The 21,590-nt window shown below is 40.9% G+C and overlaps 1 protein-coding gene across 1 annotated transcript in view; it reads right to left on the bottom strand.

The window, feature by feature from the left end:
* Positions 1-21,590, bottom strand: part of AATF (apoptosis antagonizing transcription factor) — a 100,244-nt gene that overhangs the window by 26,203 nt on the left and 52,451 nt on the right. Inside the window, exons 9-10 of the mRNA XM_025851189.2 lie at positions 7,390-7,457; positions 5,466-5,546 (exon numbers count right to left, since the gene is read on the bottom strand). Of these exons, the coding sequence (XP_025706974.1) occupies positions 5,466-5,546; positions 7,390-7,457 (149 nt within the window). The remainder of the gene's footprint in view (positions 1-5,465; positions 5,547-7,389; positions 7,458-21,590) is intronic.

Consider the following 21,590-nt stretch of genomic DNA (forward strand, 5'->3'; position numbering starts at 1 on the left):
AATGCTGAGTAAAAATACTGATAATCAACAATTATAATTATTTCCCCAAACCCAAATATTCCTTTTTTTAAATAAATTATTTTCTAGCATCCAACTAACAAGCTGCCATGTCCAGTCTGACCAGGCTGATGCCATTAACCTGCTATCATTTAAACGAACGTCATCTCTGCTATGACATTTCTGGAAATCTTTTTTCAACTCTATTGCAAACAAAGAGCAGAACTTGCTCACTAATGGAACCCAGTATCGGTGATGATGGCTGGCATACCTACCAGCTCTTCTTTTTTTTTTTTTTTTTAAAGATTTTATTTATTTATTTGACAGAGAGAGACACAGCGAGAGCAGGAACACAAGCAGGGGGAGTGGGAGAGGGAGAAGCAGGTCTCCCGCCCAGCAGGGAGCCTGATGTGGGACTTGATCCCAGGACCCCAGGATCATGACCTGAGCTGAAGGCAGACGCTCAACGACTGAGCCACCCAGGCGCCCCTTACCAGCTCTTCTTGAGGTCTCATTTAAGGAAGTTATTTATAATATTTTCATCTAGCCTAGCCACTTGTTTAATCCTTCGGGGCAGAATGCTAATGTATCCAATATGTCATTCTGGTGCCTGCAGAGGCCAGTAAGTCCTGCCCAGAGAAACAAAACAGGCCACAGGTCAGAAGCATGGGTTCTGCAATCAGACCAATTAGCTCAAATCCTAACTCTGTACAGGCTGTGTGAGTTACTTCTCTTCTCAAAGCACTTCACAGGAATCAGCTCATCTAATCTGATATCAACCCTCCAGGATGTGACTTTTACGAATATACGCGTTTCACAGGTGAGGAAACTGAAGCACAGACGTAAACTAACTTGCCCAAGGTGTCCAGTGGGTAAGTTAAAGAGTCAGGCTTCAAACCTGGACAGGGAAGCTCCAGAGTCTGTGGTTTTTGTTCTCTCTGCACGTAAACTGCTTAGCAGTGCCTGACAGTGAGAGTTTTATAAATGTTATCACTATTGCTAGTAATAAAGATCACTCTCTGATTCTGACCACATTCCTCACATTCATGGTCACTGGAAAGCCAGGTGAATGTGGACGACAAAACTGCAAAACATATGACCTTTTTTTAAAACTTTTTTTTTTAATGTAGGCTCCAAGCCCAGTGTGGAGCCCCAAACTTTTTTTGGGGGGAGGGAGGGAGAGAGAGAGAGAGAGAGAAAGACAGAGACAGAGAATCCCAGGCAGGCTCCATGCTCAGCACACAGCCAATGTGGGGCTCGATCTCACAACCCTGAGATCATGACCTGAGCCAAAATCAAGAGACACTCAACTGACTGAGCCACCCAGGTGCCCCAGCCCCAAACTTTTTAATTCAATAATTAATCTGTAGTAATTTTAGTCTCATAGAACTGCATAAATATTAGAGTTCATGCATACCCTTGCCCAGCTTCCTCAAAGTTAACAATTTACATAAACATAGTGCAATTATCAAAATCAGGAAATTAACCCTGGTACAATAGTACTACCCAAATTATACAGCTTTTAAATTTCACCCATTTTTACCCTAGTGTCCTTTTTCTTTTCCAAGATCCAATCTAGGACCCCAAACTGTACCTACTTGTGATGTCTCCTCAGTCTCCTTCACTCTATGACAGTTCCTCAGTCTTCCTTTGTTTTTCCATGACTCACTACAGTCTATAAAATGAAGTCCAAATTCTTAGCATGGCCACGACCTAGCACTCACCTACCCACACAGCCTCACCTCCTGCCATTCCCCCATTCACTTTAAGTTTCTGCCAAAACAAATTAAATTACGGTTCCCAAAATGGCCATGTACATTCTCAAGTCTGTGTTTTTGCAAACGTTATTCTCTTTGGCCTTTCGCTGGGCTGACTCTCCTAGTCTGCTCAGTGTGGAGTGTGGATGGTGTCTTAGACAAAACCTTCCTGAGCAGCCTGCACTCCCTCAAGGGCACTCAGGTGACCCCTCCACCAGGAGGACCGCCACCACAGTGCTTCCCACACAGCATCACTATCTGTTTATTGCTTGCTAGCCTCTCTTTTTTTTAAAGAGAAAGAGAGCACACGTGGGCAAATGAGGAGAGGGCTGTAGAGGGAAAGGGAGAGAAAATCTTAAGCAAGATCCACACCCAGCGTGGAGCCCAACATGGGGGTCCAATCTCAAGACTCTTTGAGATCATGACCTGAGCCAAAGTCAAGAGTCCAACACTTAACCAACTGAGCCCCCCAGGCGCCCACTGTCATCGTCTCCTGAGGACAATACTCCTCAAGGGCAGAGTGGGTCTTAACTGGCACCTAATACGGTTCCTAGAACTTCAGAAGATTGATTGATTTATCTGAGAGAGAGAAAATGAGCAGGGAGGAGGGGCAGAGGGGGAGAATCCCAAGCAGATTCCCCTCCAACCAGGGAGCTCGATTCGGGGCCCAATCCCACAACCCATGAGATCATGACCCCAGCCGAAATCAAGAGTCGGAAGCTCAACCGACTAAGCCACCCAGGCGCCCCTCCTTTTTTAATTTTAATTAACCACATCTTACATTTTAATGTTTAGTCCCATTTAAATAGAATGTCTGTCTCTCACTTTCCTGTTGCCAGAATAAGACTTTAAATGCCTCTGGATTTATGGGCATGTGTGAATCTAAATCACTATCAAAATGCTATAAAACCAGATGTATACACTTGCAGTGACCATACCTCTAATGAACAGTTTAATGAGGTTTAATAAATTAATATAAGAAAAACACTTGCTATTAAAACAAAATCCTGTTTTTTTTCTTTCAACTCAATAAATAATAACCATGATAAGTATATTTTGATTTGGGAAACAACAGACTCATGTCCTCCTAAGTTATCTGCTATGCTAGAAAAGTACTCACTTTGGGCGCCTGGGTGGCTCAGTTGGTTAAGCGACTGCCTTCGGCTCAGGTCATGATCCTGGGGTCCCGGGATCGAGTCCCGCATCGGGCTCCCTGCTCAGCGGGGAGTCTGCTTCTCCCTCTGACCCTCTTCCCTCTCGTGCTCTCTCTCTCTCATTCTCTCTCTCTCTCAAATAAATAAATAAAATCTTTAAAAAAAAAAAAAAGAAAAGAAAAGTACTCACTTTTCCAACACTCACCCAGACTTCTTACACTGTTATGTTTAAGGTTATAGCCATTTCTCCTTACCTGGTGAGCATGTTAGTTAATGACATAATCATCCAAAAACATCTTCTGGCTGACTAATGTAAGGCTGGAATTGTCTTAAAGAATAAGGGAGCACAATTCTTGCCCTCCAGGGGCACACACATATAACTACTTGTCCCAATACAAAATTCATAACAATAATGTAGAAAAGGGATTTTCTCCTCTCTCAATTCTTTTGAAGATGGTATCTTTGCAACAGCAATACCAATAGGTAAACACAAGAGAAACCAAGGAAATTAATACTTTCTTTTTTTAAAGATTTTATTTATTTGACAGAGAGAGACACAGTGAGAGAGGGTATACAAGCAGGGGGAGTGGGAGAAGGAGAAGCAGGCTTCCTGCAGAGCAGGGAGCCCAATGCGGGGCTCGATCCCAGGACCCTGGGCTCATGACCTGAGCCGAAGGCAGAGGCCTAACGACTGAGCCACCCAGGTGCCCCGGAAATTAATACTTTCGAATGCTTACTACATACCAGACATTTACAAATCATTTTAATCCTCAAACCAAATCTATAAAGTAGGGATTATTATCGCTACTTTGTAAATGAGAAAAGTGAGCTACAGAGATAAAAGAACAACCAAAATCATACAGCCAGACAGAGCCAGAATTTGAACCCAAGCCTCCCTAGATTCCAGGGTCCTCCCTATAGAGAACATTTATTGTCTCATAAAGCTACAATTTTAAAAATACAGCACTGGAGAAAAATGATCTCAACATTAAAGAGTAAGTTTGGCTCTCAAGTCTATGCTCTTAACCATCCCAGTAAAAACAAACCTGGAGAAGTGTGAAGACTTGGAAATTCCAAATATGAAAAAAGTTAAACAAATTATAACAATTTAGCCTGAGATTTAAGAAAGTGACTTTACATAAAAAGATGATGAAACGCTGCTTTGCACTTATGCAAAGTTAGAGAGAAATACACATTTCCTGGTGAGTTTGTTAAAAACAAAAACAGGTTAATTAAAGCAGTTGTGAAATCTGCTTCCCTGAAGTTACTTAAATATGAGGCAGATCCACATTTGTCTAAAGGGAATTCAATGACAGGTAGGCTCTAATAAGATGTGGAATTGGCTATCCGTCTAAAGTGTCCTAACACAATGAGCTTAAGAGTTTTTTCTTTTTACACGTGCACCTCAATTATAAGTAGTTTCTTTGACATGGAGGCTTTGTGCAAATGATAGTACATAACAGACATATAATAAAATATTATCTATCTGTATACCACACATAATACTCACACAGGATTGAGGGTTTTCCTATAGTCAGAAATCTGTTTTCTCATAAAAATTATATTTCTCTGGGCGCCTCGCAGGCTCAGTCGGTGGAGTATGCGACTCTTGATCTCGGGGTTGTAAGTCTGAGCCTCATGTTGGGTGAAGAGATTGCTTAAAAATAAAATCTTAGGGGCGCCTGGGTGGCTCCGTTGGTTAAGCGACTGCCTTCGGCTCAGGTCATGATCCCAGGGTCCTGGGATCGAGCCCCGCATCGGGCTCCCTGCTCGGCAGGAAGCCTGCTTCTCCCTCTCCCACTCCCCCTGCTTGTGTTCCCTCTCTCGCTGTCTCTCTCTCTCTCTGTCAGTTAAATAAATAAGATCTTTAAAAAAAATAAAATCTTAAAAAAAATTGTATTTCTCATCTCATTTAAGCACATTGTTAATATTCTCTGGAATCCTTCATTTATATCTTCTTAGCATAGCATGTACATGTATGGCCTCATGAAAATGGACCAATATAATCCTATTCTAAATAAGCATCCAAAGTAAAATTGTTATACTGTTCTGTAGAAATTGCTTTTTAAAACTAAGACAATTTCAGCGTTCCTGGGTAGCTCGGTCAGTTGAGCATCCGACTCTTGATTTCAGCTCAGGTGGTCTCAGGGTCGTGAGATCAAGCCCCGTGTCAGGCTCCAGGCTGGGCGTGTAGCCTGCTTAGGATTCTCTCTCTCTCCCTCTCACTCCCCACTCCCACCTTCTCTCGCTCTAGGAAAAAAAAAAACCAGAAAAAGAAAAACTAAGACAATTTAAACCACCTTATTTTCTTCTTATTTCTCTTTCAGGAAAATGCAGGTGTTATTTAACCCATCCCCTTACAACAGCAGAACAAAAAGGAACTGAAACTGTAGTATTTCCATTTTAGAATAAGAAAAACTGAGTCCCCCAAAAGCCACAGATATTATTATTTTTCTGATCCTTAAAAACAGAATCATCAGAAGAAATAGAGAATTGACATAACAGCCAAAATATAAGAGCTGTAACATGTTAAAATCTTTTCTAAAAAGTAACTCACCGGAGTTTCCTCCCTTTGCTGGCTTTCCTATCTACTTTCTTGTGGATTTTGCTTCGTAACTTCTGGATCGCAAGCCACTGCCTGGGAAATTCACAAGCAATGTTATGCATCATCACTAACAGAAATAGTTATACCTATTGACAAATTGGAATTTTTCTCACTAACAACCCTGCAGAAAGAAATCAACCCACATCAAGTTCCTCAAGATAGTCTGGGGCCAAAGCGACTAATCAATTGAAAAGGATTTGTGCAATGGTGAAAAAAAAACAAATGGCAGCTGGGAAATTCTACAGCAAATTTGGTTAACAATGCTCCTTAGTATCTAGAGTTGCTGTGACAGGCACTAAATCTCGAAGTCCACAGTAAAACCCAGCAAACGGAGTAGAGCTGTTTGGGTTTGCTTGCAATGTTTTAGCTGTGCAGGATGTTCTATTGTTAATATCGCAACTGCAGTTCGGTTTGAATACAGGAATTCTTCAATTTTCCCTTTGTTAATACCCAAGTACTTTTTCTGGCACTTTCCAATGTTTGCTAATTTTTTATAATTATCCACTATTGACATTAGTTTTGCGGCCATTTTATTTCATTTTCACTTCATCTGTAGTATTTAAGAATGTGCTGCTGAGAGGTAAGGGTTCTTTCCTAATATAGTCTCAATACGATTGTCACACCTACAAAAAAGTTACCAGTAATTCTTTACCACCAAATACTGAGTCAGTCTTCGAATTTCCCAGATCATCTCACTTTTACAGTTAGTTTGTTTGAATCAGGATCCAAACAAGATTCACATATTCTGCAGTCATTTTAGATGAAAAGGAATTAATTTTTCAAATAATGGATACTAGCTAAGAAAAATCTTCATAAATTCCTCATATGAACAAATGTGAAAAAAAGGAGAAACAGCAGCAGCTAGTCATCTTACCTGACTTAGACAACAAAAACTCAACATTAGAAAAAAATAATCTAGGGAAATCCAATTACTGTAATCTTAATATAATCTTAATTACCATAATCTATTTTATTGTAAAACCAGATAAATGTACAATATAATCACCACTTAAATGCAATTTGCTGTATCACATTAAATTTATAGTGAACAGCTCTCCACTGCATTCCAGAGATACACAAAGTATCAACAATATCCTATCCTAAAACCCAAATAATGTTTTACTCAAATAAAATTATTTCATCAACACAAATTTTTCACTGCGTTCTCAGAATGCTGCTTTGCCCACAATCCCATTCTGGCACTTTCAGCTTTTGTTTCCTTTCATGCTTTTGCAAAGTATGGCTCATGGCTATTTACATGTACACTATTCATTAGGTAGCACTCTAAATGCCCTTTTTATTTTCCAACCACAGGAGGAAGCATACACACAAGAGCCTTCCTCCACTACTTTACATTCTACCCTGACATCTGCATAATGCTGCCACGTTCCATTTCTAATTGTGCCGAGGCTTTTACTGAAGGGGTGAAGGTCTAAATTAGGGCAGACTCAAACAAAGCAGATTCAACTATAAGCAAGGAACCTGTTGTGCACCGTGCCACATTCGGACAGCTGAGAGACACATTTGGGTGGTTGCTTTTTATCCAGTGGTCAGGGACTGATACAGATACAATCATAGCCCAAATCAGAGAGCAAAGAGCCTAAGAAGGACTTTGAAAAACAAACCCTAAAACAAAGACATAGAAGTGTTTTATAATCTCTTATTCAACTGCACATAAGGCAAGGTGTAGGGTAAACAGGATTTCCATCACCTTGTCTTTCTAGCTCTTACTGCCTTGCTTAACTTTTTTTTTTTTTTTATGTTGCTTAACTTTTATAATTACGGGGCCAATCACTGCCTTTGAGGCAGAATTAAGGGGACTCAAAGGGAGAAATTATTATATAGGCTGCTTGCATGAAGAGAAAGCCTAAATTACCTTCCCATGGCCACCTGATCATTGGGATCCAAGGAGCTGGTCTTCCGTTCTATGAGTTCTCGAAGGAGCTATGGGAAAAAGAAAAGCAACTGATTTATTTATCATCTCCCAGGACCAAGTGACTTTAAAAGGGCACAGGAGGAATTCTGAATGGCATAGTGACAGCTCTAAAACTACAATCAATAAGGGACAACCCCGGTGGCAAGAGCATGACTGAATTCCCATTAACCCTTTCATATTTATATATCTTTAAAAAGGTGGCTATATAGCAATAGCTGAGAACAGAAGTCCATTTGGAAGACTTATTGTACTGCAGTTCATTTCAAATGGATCAATGAGTGTGCAACATTCCCTTCACTGTTTTTATGATTAGTTTTGTCCACCTCATCGATACCATTGGAGAATCTTTAAAAGGTCAGGTGGGAAAGGCTGTATGGCAAAAAGGAAAATGCATCAGCTTCTCACCAATAGGATAATGGTACATGGTTAACTTCTGACCTATAACCTCCAATAGTCAGGAAGGTCTTCCTCAGGCAAAAGCCTTTATTACATATAATTAAAAGTGTGAACTTCATTCTCTTGCTTTCCATGGCTTGTACTCCACCATGCTTACTATGAAGAGATTTAACCACGTATGACACCAACACATTCACAGCCACGACAGTTTTAAAAGGGATCCTGACAGAAATCATATGTGTGTACTGCAAATACAACAGAGAGAACCAGTCTCTCTTCCCATACAACGAACCCCACGGGCACTCTAAATTACTCTCATCTCCTCTTAGTCCTGGGCAGGCCACTGCATACGACCAGAGTGTAAATCTATACCTTTCACACAGACTTAAGTATTTGCATTGGATCTTAAAGTCCTTGGGGAAGAGGAGTAATGTTTAAAAGTTAAACATTAGGTAGGGGTGCCTGGCTGGCTCAGTCGGTACAGCATGTGACTCTTGATCTCAGGGTCATGAGTTTGAGCCCCACGTTGGGTGTGGAGCCTGCTTAAAAATAAAGAAAGGTTAAACATTAAAGGAAGAGAGTTTTAAATTATGATAATAAAACTGGATACATCTCTCTCATACAAGTGCTATGTGCAGGGAAATAGCAATAGAGATTAAAATCCCAAAAGTCTTCTGAGAGAACTCTAAGGGGAGACACTAAAATAATCCTGCTCATCATCTGTCAATAATACAGGTTTGACTTTAAAACTTGTTTCTTCACAAAAAAAAGGGAATGATTCTGTAGGTGAGGCATGGTAGCAATCTGTATTGCTGTATTTCACCAAATTAAACAGCTGAAGTCTGTGGGAGGATCGAGAAGGAAGAATAAATTCCTATGAAAGTAGTTCACTCTCTAATTTTCATTTGTTTATGTAAGTAGGCACTGGAAGAAGTAAAACAAATTTACAGAAATGTTCATTTCCATATAAGATGAATCTTTATTGCAAAAGGAAAAGGATATCTCAATCGCAATTAAAAACCCTCCTATGATGTTTTTTCATTTGCTTATTTTGGACATTATTACTACAGCAATTACGTTTAAAAATGCGGGGACCAGAGGCCACTGGTTTATTATCACTAGAAAACAGCCAGCTATTTCTCTACCCTGTTTATCTGATTGATTCCCAACATCTTTCTGGCAGCCAATCTATCAGTTTATCTCTGCTACTTCATCACAGTCACTTCTGGCAGCTAAATACAAGATCCAAACCCAGTGTTACACAGACATACGACACAGTAAACCCGTGTAGCCCTGCTCCTCTGTAAACAGCTGCCCTGAAGGCTGAGCCAAAATGGGCTCCTGGTTCCCAGTCAATGTTCTGTCAGAAGCATGGCAGGGAGTAGGGGTGGAAGGGGGAGAGGTGGAGAAGAAAAACAGGAGAAAGAGAAGAAAAAGAAGGGAAAGAAAATACAAAAAGGGACGGGAAACAATGGAGTGGCTGCATCTCATTGCCCTTACCTTGTTCTAGCCACAGAAGAAACTGGAACAACAGTTCCTGGTTTTCCTAATCGTCTCTGATCCCTTGAGACTGGGGCTGTCAAGGCCACTGGGAGCAAGTGCTCACGGAAGGCTGCCCCAGCACAACAGGGGTGATCCTCTGCAAGAAAGCCCCATGTGCCCTTCCCGAAGGCTGGAAACTGGAGCCTCACGACCACCGTGCGACTGTTAGGTTTGCAGTGGTCCCGCGATTCAAACACCTAGTTGGTGCAGCATTTACTTTCAAGCACTCTGTACTTTCCATATTCTGGGCTGCATTATCTTTTTTTTTTTTTTTTTTTTAAGATTTTATTTATTTATTTGACAGAGAGACAGCGAGAGAGGGAACACAAGCAGGGGGAGCTGGAGAGGGAGAAGCAGGCTCCCTGCCCAGCAGGGAGCCCGATGCGGGGCTCGATCCCAGGACCCTGGGATCATGACCTGAGCTGAAGGCAGATGCCCAACAACTGAGCCACCCAAGAGCCCCTTGGCTGCATTTTCACTACCCAAGTGCCCTACACAGATACTCTTAGTCATTCGTGACAAGGAAGATGGTTTTACTGGTCAATCTGGCCAAGTCTACTTTATTCAGTCCAGTGTTGCAGATCCTGTTGTATGTAAGGTAGGAATAAGAAAGTAGCCAGAAAATACAAGTAAACAAACTATTCCTGTAGCTATTGCTATTTCCCACAGCTAACACAATCACTGGGTTTTAATTTAATTAGAAAAACCGCTTTCAAAAAAGTTACTAAAAAATTAAGCTTTAGGAATACTGCTGAAGAATTTAATTTTGCTTCTCGGTTCAATTTTTATAGCTTAACTTTATAAATAAACCTTTCCATTAAAATACAGGTTTCTGTTACAGTTATTGGAGCTTTTCATTTTTCGACAATAATGACACAGTATTTGTAATTTTCTTTGCGACTCGGAAAATGGAGACACGCATTCATATTTTTGTTCTAGTCTGTTTTAATTCCAGGGTCAGGTCACAAAAGCTTGAGTGTTTCTCTAGTTCTAGGGGAAAATCATAGATGTTCGGTCCCCAGGTCAGCCCACAAAAACCTACCTAACCCATAACAACATTCATAAGGAATAGCCCTGATGGTACTGTTCAGCATCTAATCAGCATTTATAATACTTTGTCTAGAAAAATGCATGCCAGAATCAGTTAAAAATGGCAGATTGAACACATTAGTTTATCTCTTCTCCCTTCCCAACCCCTCTAAAAGACAGGAGAGGAATAAAACAAATGTATTAACCCACGAGAAAGAAGAGCAAGGGAGAGTTAATGAGAGCAGATTTTCATAAATTTTTCAAAGACAGTCAGGAGATGCAAGAGTAAGAGGCAGTTATCACCCAAGTGCCCAGAGGGAATAAAGGTAAGGGGGGACCTGATTAGGCCCGCAGAGTCCCTGTGAGGAGTGGCCCCGGCAGCGGCGGCTACCACCAAAGAGGGAGAGGCGGGAGGGACAGCACCACTGGGCCTCTCCACTCTCCGACCAGTGACCATCCCCCTCCCCCACCCCCTCTCACCAGGAGAAAAAGTTTTCTTCTCTGGAAAAACTGAGCCCCAGAAGCTCCAGACAGAGGGCTCGGAGGCACAGAAGGCTGGGACGAGGTAGAAGGGAAAGGCGCCATGCCGATCTCTGGGAACTTCTGCCTCCTTCCCTTACCCTACACGCAGAATGCCAGCAGCCTGACACAAAATCTCCCAGGCAGGAGAGCAGAGGAGTCCCTCTTGGAGAAACTGCATGGTTGATCCCTCCACTCCCCGGAAAATATCTCCAAGTTCTGCCATTTGAAGAGTATTCCAAACAAGACCTTAGTTCACAGCGCGATTATAGTTAAAGGAGCCAAAAAGCTCTGCTCAGGTTTCAGAGATACTCCAAATGTTTTACTACTAAATACGAAGAGAGTTAAGGATCACTGGCATCTGAGGAAAGGCTCAGACAGACCAAAGCAGATAGAGGAGGGGACCCCAGAAAGCAATGAGGAAAACAAAAGAAACCTAAGAAAAGAAAGAAAGAGGAATGGATACCCTTAGAGAAGTGAAAAGAAGATATGCTCCCATAAGAACAGGAGGATGTGAGAAAAGAGTAAAACAAAAAATTAAACACAAAACAGAAAAAAAATTAAATTTCAACAGAACTGGAAAATAAATGTACAAAAATCCTTCAGCTATAAAACAAAAAGGCAAAAAGATAACATGCCCTTGCTTATTTGTAAGAGAAGAAAAAAATAGAGAGGACAATCCAGAATGTCAAACATCCGGATGACTAAGAAAGGCTAGGAGGACATAATTAGAGTAACAGTAATGAAAATCTCCCAAATCGAAGGACAGGAATGAGCCTACAAAAATCTAGTACAATGAATGAAAAAAGACCTTTCCCAAGACACATCAGCATGAAATGTGGAACACTGGAAGTACAGAGAAGATCCTAAATACTTACAGAAAAAATAGGTCACACATAAAGAGGGTGACCGTATGTCCCCGTTTACCCCAGAGAGTCCTGGTTTACGCCTGTTGTCCTAGTATTCTTTCAGGCTAGTACCTCAAATGTCCCAGTTTTGGCAAGAAATTATATAGTCACCCTGCATACTCAGAAATGAAAACTAAGTGGGACTAGACATTTCAATAGCAGTAACAAGTAGCGGAGGACCGCAGGGCAATGCCTTCAAAATTCTGAGGAAAAGGACTTTCGACCTCAAATTCCACACACAAAGGATTAACCAAGTATGAGAGTTACATGGAGACATCTTCACATGTGTAAAGAGACTCAACGGTTTACTTTCCACATGCTCCTTCACAGGAAGATGTGCCTCAGTAAAATGAGCGCATACAGCAAGAAGGAGAAAGACGTGAGATGTCAGAAAACAAGTCTAACTCAGGTAAGCAGCAAAGGCAGGTCCCAAGACTACTGATGGCAGAGGCCCAGAGAGCAACTGTTCCAAAAAGGAACCGAGTCAAGAAGGCCCTAGAAATAAGGTCTCCAGGGAAAAAGGCAGAGGGAGCGGGGAAATGATTAAGTTAGTTTATGTATTCAAGGCATTCGGCGTGTGGGGGGGAAAAAATAGCAGGAGGTACATAGAACACTAAGCATATCTTTTGAAAACAGGCATTATTCGCTCTAGGAAGAAACAAGCATGTAAGGAAATAGAATCACAGTACATTTACTTAGTCATAATATTGTAAACACTGACTTTTCACAAAACTGTGACAATAAGTACACCAGGAGAACGGAGAACAGAAGTGTGGAGGCAGAAAGTACAGAAGGGCTAGCACCTCACTGCCGTTAAGGGAAGTCAAGAGATGATTTGATAAATGACTGAAATTGATACAACAGTAGTATAAACATACTACCTGAAACCTAAATAAAGTATTGGAAGTTTCTGCCCTCCAAAACTTCTCAGCAACATAATATTTTACCATTTCTTAGATAATTCATGACCCAAGAAGAATTTGTCAGGATTTATTTGGCAATGTCCAGAGTATACAGTAGTCCCCACCTTATCCCCGGTTTTAGTTACCCGCTGCCAACCACGGTGCGGAAGCAGATGACCCTCCTTCTGACGGATCATCAGAAGACCAACAGGAGCCTGATGCTATGTCACATGCCTGCGTCATTCCCCTCACTACTGGGTATAAAATATTATTTCATTGTGGTTCTGATTTGCATTTCCCTGATGGCTAATGAGGCTGAGCATCCTCTTGTGCTTACTGATCATTTGTATATCTTCTTTGGAGAAATGCCTATTCAGATGCCTTGGCCATTCTTTAATTAGGTTGTCTTTTTATTATTGAGCTGTAAGAATTCTTTATATATTCTAGATACCAGTCCCTTATCAATGCCCATTCTGTGTGTTGTCTTTTCACCCTTTTGATGGTATCATTTGCATCTCATCACATAGGCATCTTTTTTTTTTTTAAGATTTTATTTATTTATTTGACAGAGACAGACACAGCGAGAGAGGGAACACAAGCAGGGCGAGTGGGAGAGGGAGAAGCAGGCTTCCTGCAGAGCAGGGAGCCGGATGTGGGGCTCGATCCCAGGACCCTGGGATCATGACCTGAGCCGAAGGCAGACGCTTAATGACTGAGCCACCCAGGCATTTTATCATCTCACATCATCACAAGGGGGAGTACAGCACAATAAGATAGAGACCACATTCACATTTTTATTACAGTATATTGTTATAATTGTTCTATTTCATTATTAGCTATTGTTATTATTCTCTTATTGAGCCTAATTCATAAATTAAACTTTATCATAGTATGTATGTGCAGGAAAAATGTGTATTTTGGGTTTGGTACTATCCATGGCTTCAGTGATCCACTGGGAGTTTTGGATCATATCCCCTGTAGATTGGCGGGGGGGGGGGGGTTGGACCACTACAGGTATTCTGAAACATCTTGCCAGTCTGCAAATTCACAGTGAGAAATTTTGTAATTCCCGCAGGGGAAAAAGGAGGATCAAGGTTATATTGATTAAAGCCCTTATGAATATTTTTCTGCTCCCGAAAACAAAACATGGCAACACACTAGAAATAATACCAAGAACACTTATTTTGATTTGCTGATAATGCCAAGCAATTGTTAACAACTTTATTGAGATATAATTCACTTACTATATAATTCACCCATGCAAAACGTATATAATTCAGTGTATTCTGGTCAATTCACAGAGTTGTGCAATCACCACCACATTTAATCTTAGAACATTTTCTTCCTTTTTTTTTTTGGAGAGAGAGTGTGAGAGAGAGCAGGGGAGGAAAAAAGAGAATCTTTTTTTTTTTTTTAAAGATTTTATTTGTTTATTTGACAGAGAGAAACACAGAGAGAGAGGGAGCACAAGCAGGGGCAGAGGGAGAGGGAGAAGCAGGCTCCCCGCTGAGCAGGGAGCCCAATGTGGGGCTCGATCCCAGGACCCTGGGATCATGACCTGAGCCGAAGGCAGACGCTTAACGACTGAGCCACCCAGGCGCCCCAATCTTAGAACATTTTCATCCCACCTAAAAGAAACCCCAAACCTATTAGCTACCATCCTCAGTAAGCCCCACCCACATACTCCCATACCCTTAAGCAATCATTAATCTTTCTGTCTTTATGATATGCCCATTCCTGACATTTCATATAAATGCAATCATACAATTTATGGTCTTTTATGACTAGCTTATTTCACTTAACATGTGTTCTAAGGTTTATCCATGTTATAGCATATATCAGTACTTCCTTCTTTTTTACAGCTGAATGATATTCCATTGTATAGATACACCATATTTCACCTACTCGTTAATTGAGTGATATCTGAGTTATTAATTATAACCATAATTAATAAGGGTATTATGAATAATGCTGGTATGGATATTCATGACCAAGTTTTTGTGCAGATGCGTGCTTTCATTTCTCTCGGGTAAATATCTATGAGTGGAATTGCTAGGTCACATAGTAACTTTATGTTTGACATCTTGAGGAACTGCCAGCCTGTTTTCCAAAGCAGGTGCACCACTTTACATTCCCACAAGCAGTGTTGGACAGGTCTGATTTTTCTACATCCTCGTCAGCACTTGTTATTATCTGACTTTTTGATTATAGCCATCCTACTGGGTATAAAATATTATTTCATTGTGGTTCTGATTTGCATTTCCCTGATGGCTAATGAGACTGAGCATCCTCTTGTGCTTACTGATCATTTGTATATCTTCTTTGGAGAAATGCCTATTCAGATGCCTTGGCCATTCTTTAATTAGGTTGTCTTTTTATTATTGAGCTGTAAGAGTTCTTTATATATTCTAGATACCAGTCCCTTATCAATGCCCATTCTGTGTGTTGTCTTTTCACCCTCTTGATGGTATCATTTGCAGTAGAAGAGTTTTGAATTTTGACATCGTCCAATTTTTCCTTTTGTCATTTGTGCTTTTGGGGTCGTATCTAAGAAATCATTCATGATCCACGGCCATGAATATTTACTTCTGTATTCTCTTCTAAGAGTTTTATAACTTTAGCTCTTGTATTATGATCCACTTTAAGTTAACTTTTGTGTATGCTGTGAAATAGTGATCCAACTTCATTCTTTTACATGTGGATATCCAATTGCACCATTTGCTGAAAGACTATTCTTTTTCCCATTGAACTGTTTTGGCACTCTTGCCAAAAAAACCAAGTAGTTTTTAAAGCATTTGGTTTTATGGCCACATATTCCCTGGCTTTCTGAATTTGTGACCTACAGTTATTGATTCCTAACCTTTCAGTCTTCCATGGTTCATAGCCACAGATGCTTGAGATGGAAAAAAGCTTGGGGCAACCCTCTATTTAACTTACTTATTAGTCTAGCTGAGTCAGAATTTTTCAAACTCCCTCCCCAAAACATAGACCGCATGGGAAACAAGTTCAGTCAATTTTTCTTACATGTGTTTCAGTCCCTCTGTCACTGAGATACGAAAAGCAGACTCACAAGGCTTGGGTTTACTCTTCCTTCAGCTTCCTCTCTAGCTCCCACAAGAAATCCTGGTGAAGGGGCGCCTGGGTGGTTCAGTCGTTAAGCATCTGCCTTCGGCTCAGGTCATGATCCCAGGGTCCTGGGATCGAGCCCCGCACCGGACTCCCTGCTCTGCAGGAAGCCTGCTTCTCCCTCTCCCACTCCCCCTGCTTGTGTTCCCTCTCTCACTGTGTCTCTCTCTCTCAAATAAATAAAATCTTAAAAAAAAAAAAAGAGGGGCGCCTGGGTGGCTCAGTCATTAAGTGTCTGCCTTCAGCTCAGGTCATGATCCCAGGGTTCTGGGATCGAGCCCCGCATCGGGCTCTCTGCTCCACGGGAAGCCTGCTTCTCCCTCTCCCACTCCCCCGGCCTGTGTTCCTGTTCTCACTGTCTCTCTCTGTCAAATAAATAAAACCTTTAAAAAATAAAAATAAAAATAAAAAAAAGAAAGAAATCCTTGTGAAAATATATGTTTCTGCTCTGCCTCCTGCTTTACCACATTTTTTTCTTCTCAGCTTCCCAGTCTTTCAAATTAACCCCCAAAGGAATCACTTTCAATTTTTATATACTATATTTAAAGTATGTAAAAAAATAAATCTACATATACTATAATTTCAAATAGCTGGGAAGGAGTTACTATAAATGCCTATAGTACAAAATTGCCATAAAGTAACCCACTCCCCATAGGTAACTATTTTTCCTCTGTTTTCTTTCCACATTGCCTATTCACTCCTCAACCAACTCTGTAACCCTAAAATTTTTGCCTCCATTGTTCTACTGAAACAACTCAAGCCAAGGTCTCAAGATCTCCATGTCTAATGGACATGTGTCATGACTCATCCTACTAGACTTCTTGAAGCAGCAAGTGACACTAGACATTCTTACTTTCTTGGCATCTTTGAGGCATCTCCCTGGTTTTATTCCACATTCAGCCGTCTCCTCTGCCCAAAATTACATGCTAACATTCCTCAAGACTCAGTTCTAAGCTGCCTTTTCTTCTCACTCCATATGCTTTCTCTAAGAGTTTCATTCTGTTCTCAAGACTTCAATGACCTAAGAGTTATCCCTGGAATTCCTTTTCCTTTATATTCAATATCTAATCTGTCTCCAAGTCCTGTGTATGTGATCCACTCATTCAAGAATCTGTCTGCTTTTATCTATCTCCACGGCCTATATCCTACTATAGGCTAGTATCATCTTCGTTCATTCCATAAATATGTATTGAGTACGCTGGGAAAATATTGAAAAATAAAACAGACATGGTCTCACCTGAGTTAGTATGATTTCCATATATTTACTCTTGCCCCTCCTCCATTTTGCTCTCCTAATTATAGTCAGAGTAATATTTTTATTTTTTGAGAGACAGAGCACATGCACAAGAGTTGGGGGGTGGGGCAGAGGGAGAGAGTGAGAATCTTAAGTAGGCTCTACGCCCAGCGTGGAGCTCGATCTCACGATTCTGAGATCAGAACCTGAGTTGAAATTAAGAGTCAGATGCTTAGCTGACTGAGCCTCCCAGGCGCCCTGGTCAGAGTAATATTTTTAAAATGCAGATACACCAGAGGATAGAATTCTTATGGCAGCCCCAAGGCTCAACAGTCTGTCTGGTCCCTTATCTACCCTCTCCGGGCTAACCTTCCATCTCCGTGCTCCAGTCTCAACAGTCTTCCTTCTGCACCTGAAATGCTCCCAGGCCTACTCCCATCACAGAATCCTTGTGCACAGCCACTGCTGGGGGCATGCTTCCCTAACCATTTACCTGCTTGCACCCCACATCCTTCTCTACTCATTTGTTAATCTCGGTTTAATCATCTCTTCTTTAGGGAAATCTTTCTTAACTGCACCCTACACACACATGCACCTCAGCATTGCAAATATGAATTGATCCATTTCCTTCCATCATCTCAAGAATTACCCTTTTCGGGGCACCTGGGTGCTTCAGTCATTAAGCGTCTGCCTTCAACTCAGGTCATGATTCCAGGGTCCTGGGATCGAGCCCTGTGTTGGGCTCCCTGCTCCGCGGGAAGCCTTCTTTTCCTTCTGCCCCCCACTCCCCGCGCTTGTGTGCACATGCGCATTCTCTAATAAATAAATAAAATCTTAAAAAAAAGAATTACCCTTTTTTAAAACCATCCCAAGAGTACTTGAATTAAAAAAACAAAAACAGGGTGCCTGGGTGGCTCAGCTGGTTGAGTGTCTGACTTTTTTTCAGTTTTAAATTTAAATTCAATTAATTATCATATAATGTATTATTGGTTTTAAAGGTAGAGGTCCGTGATTCATCAGAATTATGTAACACCCAGTGCTCATTACATCATGCGTCCTCCTTAATGTCCATCACCCAGTTACCCCACCCCACCCCCCGCCCCTCCAGCAACCCTCAGTTTGTTTCCTATGATTAAGAATCTCTTATGGTTTATCTCCCTCTCTGGTTTTGTCTTATTTTTTCCTCTCTTCCTCTATGATCCTCTGTTTTGTTTCTTAAATTCTACATATCAGTGAGACCATATGATAACTGTCTTTCTCTGATGGACTTATTTTGCTTAGCATAATACCCTCTAGTTCCATCCACGGTGTTGCAAATGGCAAGATTTCATTTTTGATGGCTGAGTAATATTCCACTGTATGTATATGTGTGTGTGTGTGTGTGTATACACCACATCTTCTTTATGAGTGTCTGACTCTTGATTTTTGGCTCCAGTCATGATCTCAGGATCATGGGATTGAGCCCTGCAGCCTGACTCTGCCTCGCTGGTCTTTAAAGATTTGATTAGTTTTTCCACTTTCTGATTCAGTGCTGCATCATGCCTCCACTCCAGAGCGAGAGCCAAGTAAGGCCTACGATTTGGAAGGGATGATAAATTCATTCACTGAATAAAGTAACACTGTTTTCTCAGCACAAGTTCTAAAATTCAGAGCGTCAGGGCGCCTGGGTGGCTCAGTTGGTTGGGCAACTGCCTTCGGCTCAGGTCATGATCCTGGAGTCCCGGGATCGAGTCCCGCATCGGGCTTCCTGCTCAGCAGGGAGTCTGCTTCTCCCTCTGACCCTCTTCCCTCTCGTGCTTTCTATCTCTCATTCTCTCTCTCTCTCAAATAAATAAATAAAATCTTTAAAAAAAAAAAAAATAAAATAAATAAAATAAAATAAAATTCAGAGCGTCAGGCTCTGTACTCAATGGGGAGTCTGCTTGGGATTCTCTCTCCCCCTCCCAGTCCCTCTGCCCCTCCCCCTCTCACACTCCCCACTAAAATAAATAAATCTTTATTTATTTTTAAAAAATATTTTATTTGTTTTACAGAGAGAGACACAGCAAGAGCAGGAACACAAGCAGGGGGAGTGGGAGAGGGAGAAGCAGGCTTCCTGCAGAGCAGGGAGTCCAATGCGGGGCTTAATCCCAGGACCCTGGGATCATGACCTGAGCTGAAGGCAGACGCTTAACGACTGAGCCACCCAGGCGCCCCAATAAATAAATCTTTAAAACAAAAATGAAAAATTAATCCAAATGAATTAAAAGATCTTCAATCACTTCTCATTCTTTTAATGTTAAAATGATGTAGATCTGTCCTCCCTCTTGGATCTCATTTCTCAAAGGAAAAAGCTGGTTCTTCTCAGGAGAGAGGGAACAGATCTTTTGTGCTTCCTCTAATCCAACCATACCCTCTTTCTGCAGTCTCTCTCTCTTTTTTTTTTAAAAGCTAGGACTTTATTTATTTTTTTTAAAGAGTTTATTTATTTATTCATGAGAGACAGAGGGAGAGAGAGAGAGAAGCAGAGGGAGAAGCAGGCTCCCAAGGAGCAGGGAGCCCGATGCGGGACTCGATCCCAGGACCCTGGGATCATGACCTGAGCCGAAGGCAGACGCTTAACCATCTGAGCCACCCAGATGCCCTTTCTGCAGTCTCTTTGAGATGGTCCTTTTATTGCAAAAAAAGGTGTCTTGACATCTTTATTATAAAAATCTGAATTAATTTCAATATAGTGTTTTTTATTTAAACATCTTTTATTTACAAAATACCTTTTTCAAATTCCAAATCTCAGATTTTCATCTCCCATTTTCTAAAATGTAATGATTCTAGATACGAGCTTTCATTATGTGAATATGTGTGCTGCATAATTCAGTATAAATGTAAATATCTGCCCATGAATCAGTATAACACCATGGCTTTGGAGTCTGACAGATCTGGGTTCTGAATCCCAGCTATGCCCCTTACTAGCTGTGTAATCTGGGAGAAGTTATTTGACCTCTCCAGAAATTCAGTTTCCTCAACCATAAGGAAGTAATAATTTTATCTCATAAAAGTTGATTTGGTATTTTAGATGATGATAAAAGTAATGCACTTAAGCAAAATTTAAGTATTCAATAAACAGAGATATTGTCAACATCAGATAACAATAATAACCCCCAAACCTCATTTGGGCAAAAAAATTCAACACCTTCCATAGCTAAATCACCACCACCACCACCACAGATGCTAACAATGAACAAGTACAATTATTCAGTTTTCCTTTCTAATGATTTTTGACAGTAGATTAGATACAAAATGAAGGAAAAGCAGAATGAAGAAAATGTAAAAGCATAGGAAATTCACAGAAATGGTAAGTCAATACTTGAGAAGTATGCTCTTGGTTATAGGACTTTTCCAAACTGGACCATGATAAATTAGAGCAAAAGTGACCCTCTCCTTTATCATTTATTCCATTTGAACAACTAACTGCTATTCCCTTTCCATGGCCTGCAATTCTGGCCACTATCCTCTGATCACAAGATCGCCTCCACCTAGTAGCCTCACCCTGCCCAGTCTCACTCTATTAATGTGCTGTCTATCCTTCTTCAAAGGTCCGGATCCAATGCCATCTCCTCCTCCCTGCAGCCTTCTCGAACTCCCCCAAACTGTTATTTCTCTCCCTTCTGAATTCTTTCATACCCCCTCACCAAGGAAGCTGGTTGTTTATATTTCTGTCATCTCCTGTGCCTGGCTGTAAGCTTCCCAAAGGCAGGGTATAGTCTGACTCAAATGCTCACCTCCCCCAGAACTCTGCATGCTGCCGTGCACAAAGCAGTTATTCAATACCATTTCTAAAACAAGTTACGTAGCAAGCATTCTTCTAGATCTGGTGATCAGGGATGAACAGCATCTACCTTCTGCAATGGAAAGTACAAAATTACAGGAAGAGTAGTATAGAGAAGAATGGAGAGAAATCAGGATGTGTGAAAAAAATCCAAGAAGCATCTTAATACTGATGTTACAAATAATCCACCTTTGGTTACTAAAATAAGAAAACGTATAGCTAGAGTCTACCACTGAAAGTCAGCCTGACTCTGCCTCGCTGCCCTTGGTCTTTAAGGATTTGATTAGTTTTTCCACTTTCTGATTCAGTGCTGCATCATGCCTCCACTCCAGAGTGAGAGCCAAGTAAGGCCTACGATTTGGAAGGGATGATAAATTCATTCACTGAATAAAGTAACACTGTTTTCTCAGCACAAGTTCTAAAATATTTCAAAGGCCATAATATTTCACTAGGCTTAGCCATTTGGATTAAAATTTATTAGTCAAAACAGAAAACTTTCTCACCAGATCCCATATATTCCATTAGGCATGATATATAATGTCTCCCGATGTCTAATTATTAACTGGGAGTGTAAGTAAATCATTATCGGTATTAGCCCTTGATATGTGCAGACAGGGTTAAGAATTAAGCAATTAGAATGCTAAAGAACTTTTTTTTGACAGTTTGCTTTTCCTTTCTTT

Source organism: Callorhinus ursinus, unplaced genomic scaffold (assembly GCF_003265705.2).
Source record: "Callorhinus ursinus isolate GAN/ISIS: 27379988/994484 unplaced genomic scaffold, GSC_fseal_2.0 scaffold34, whole genome shotgun sequence".
Classification (NCBI taxonomy): domain Eukaryota; kingdom Metazoa; phylum Chordata; class Mammalia; order Carnivora; family Otariidae; genus Callorhinus; species Callorhinus ursinus.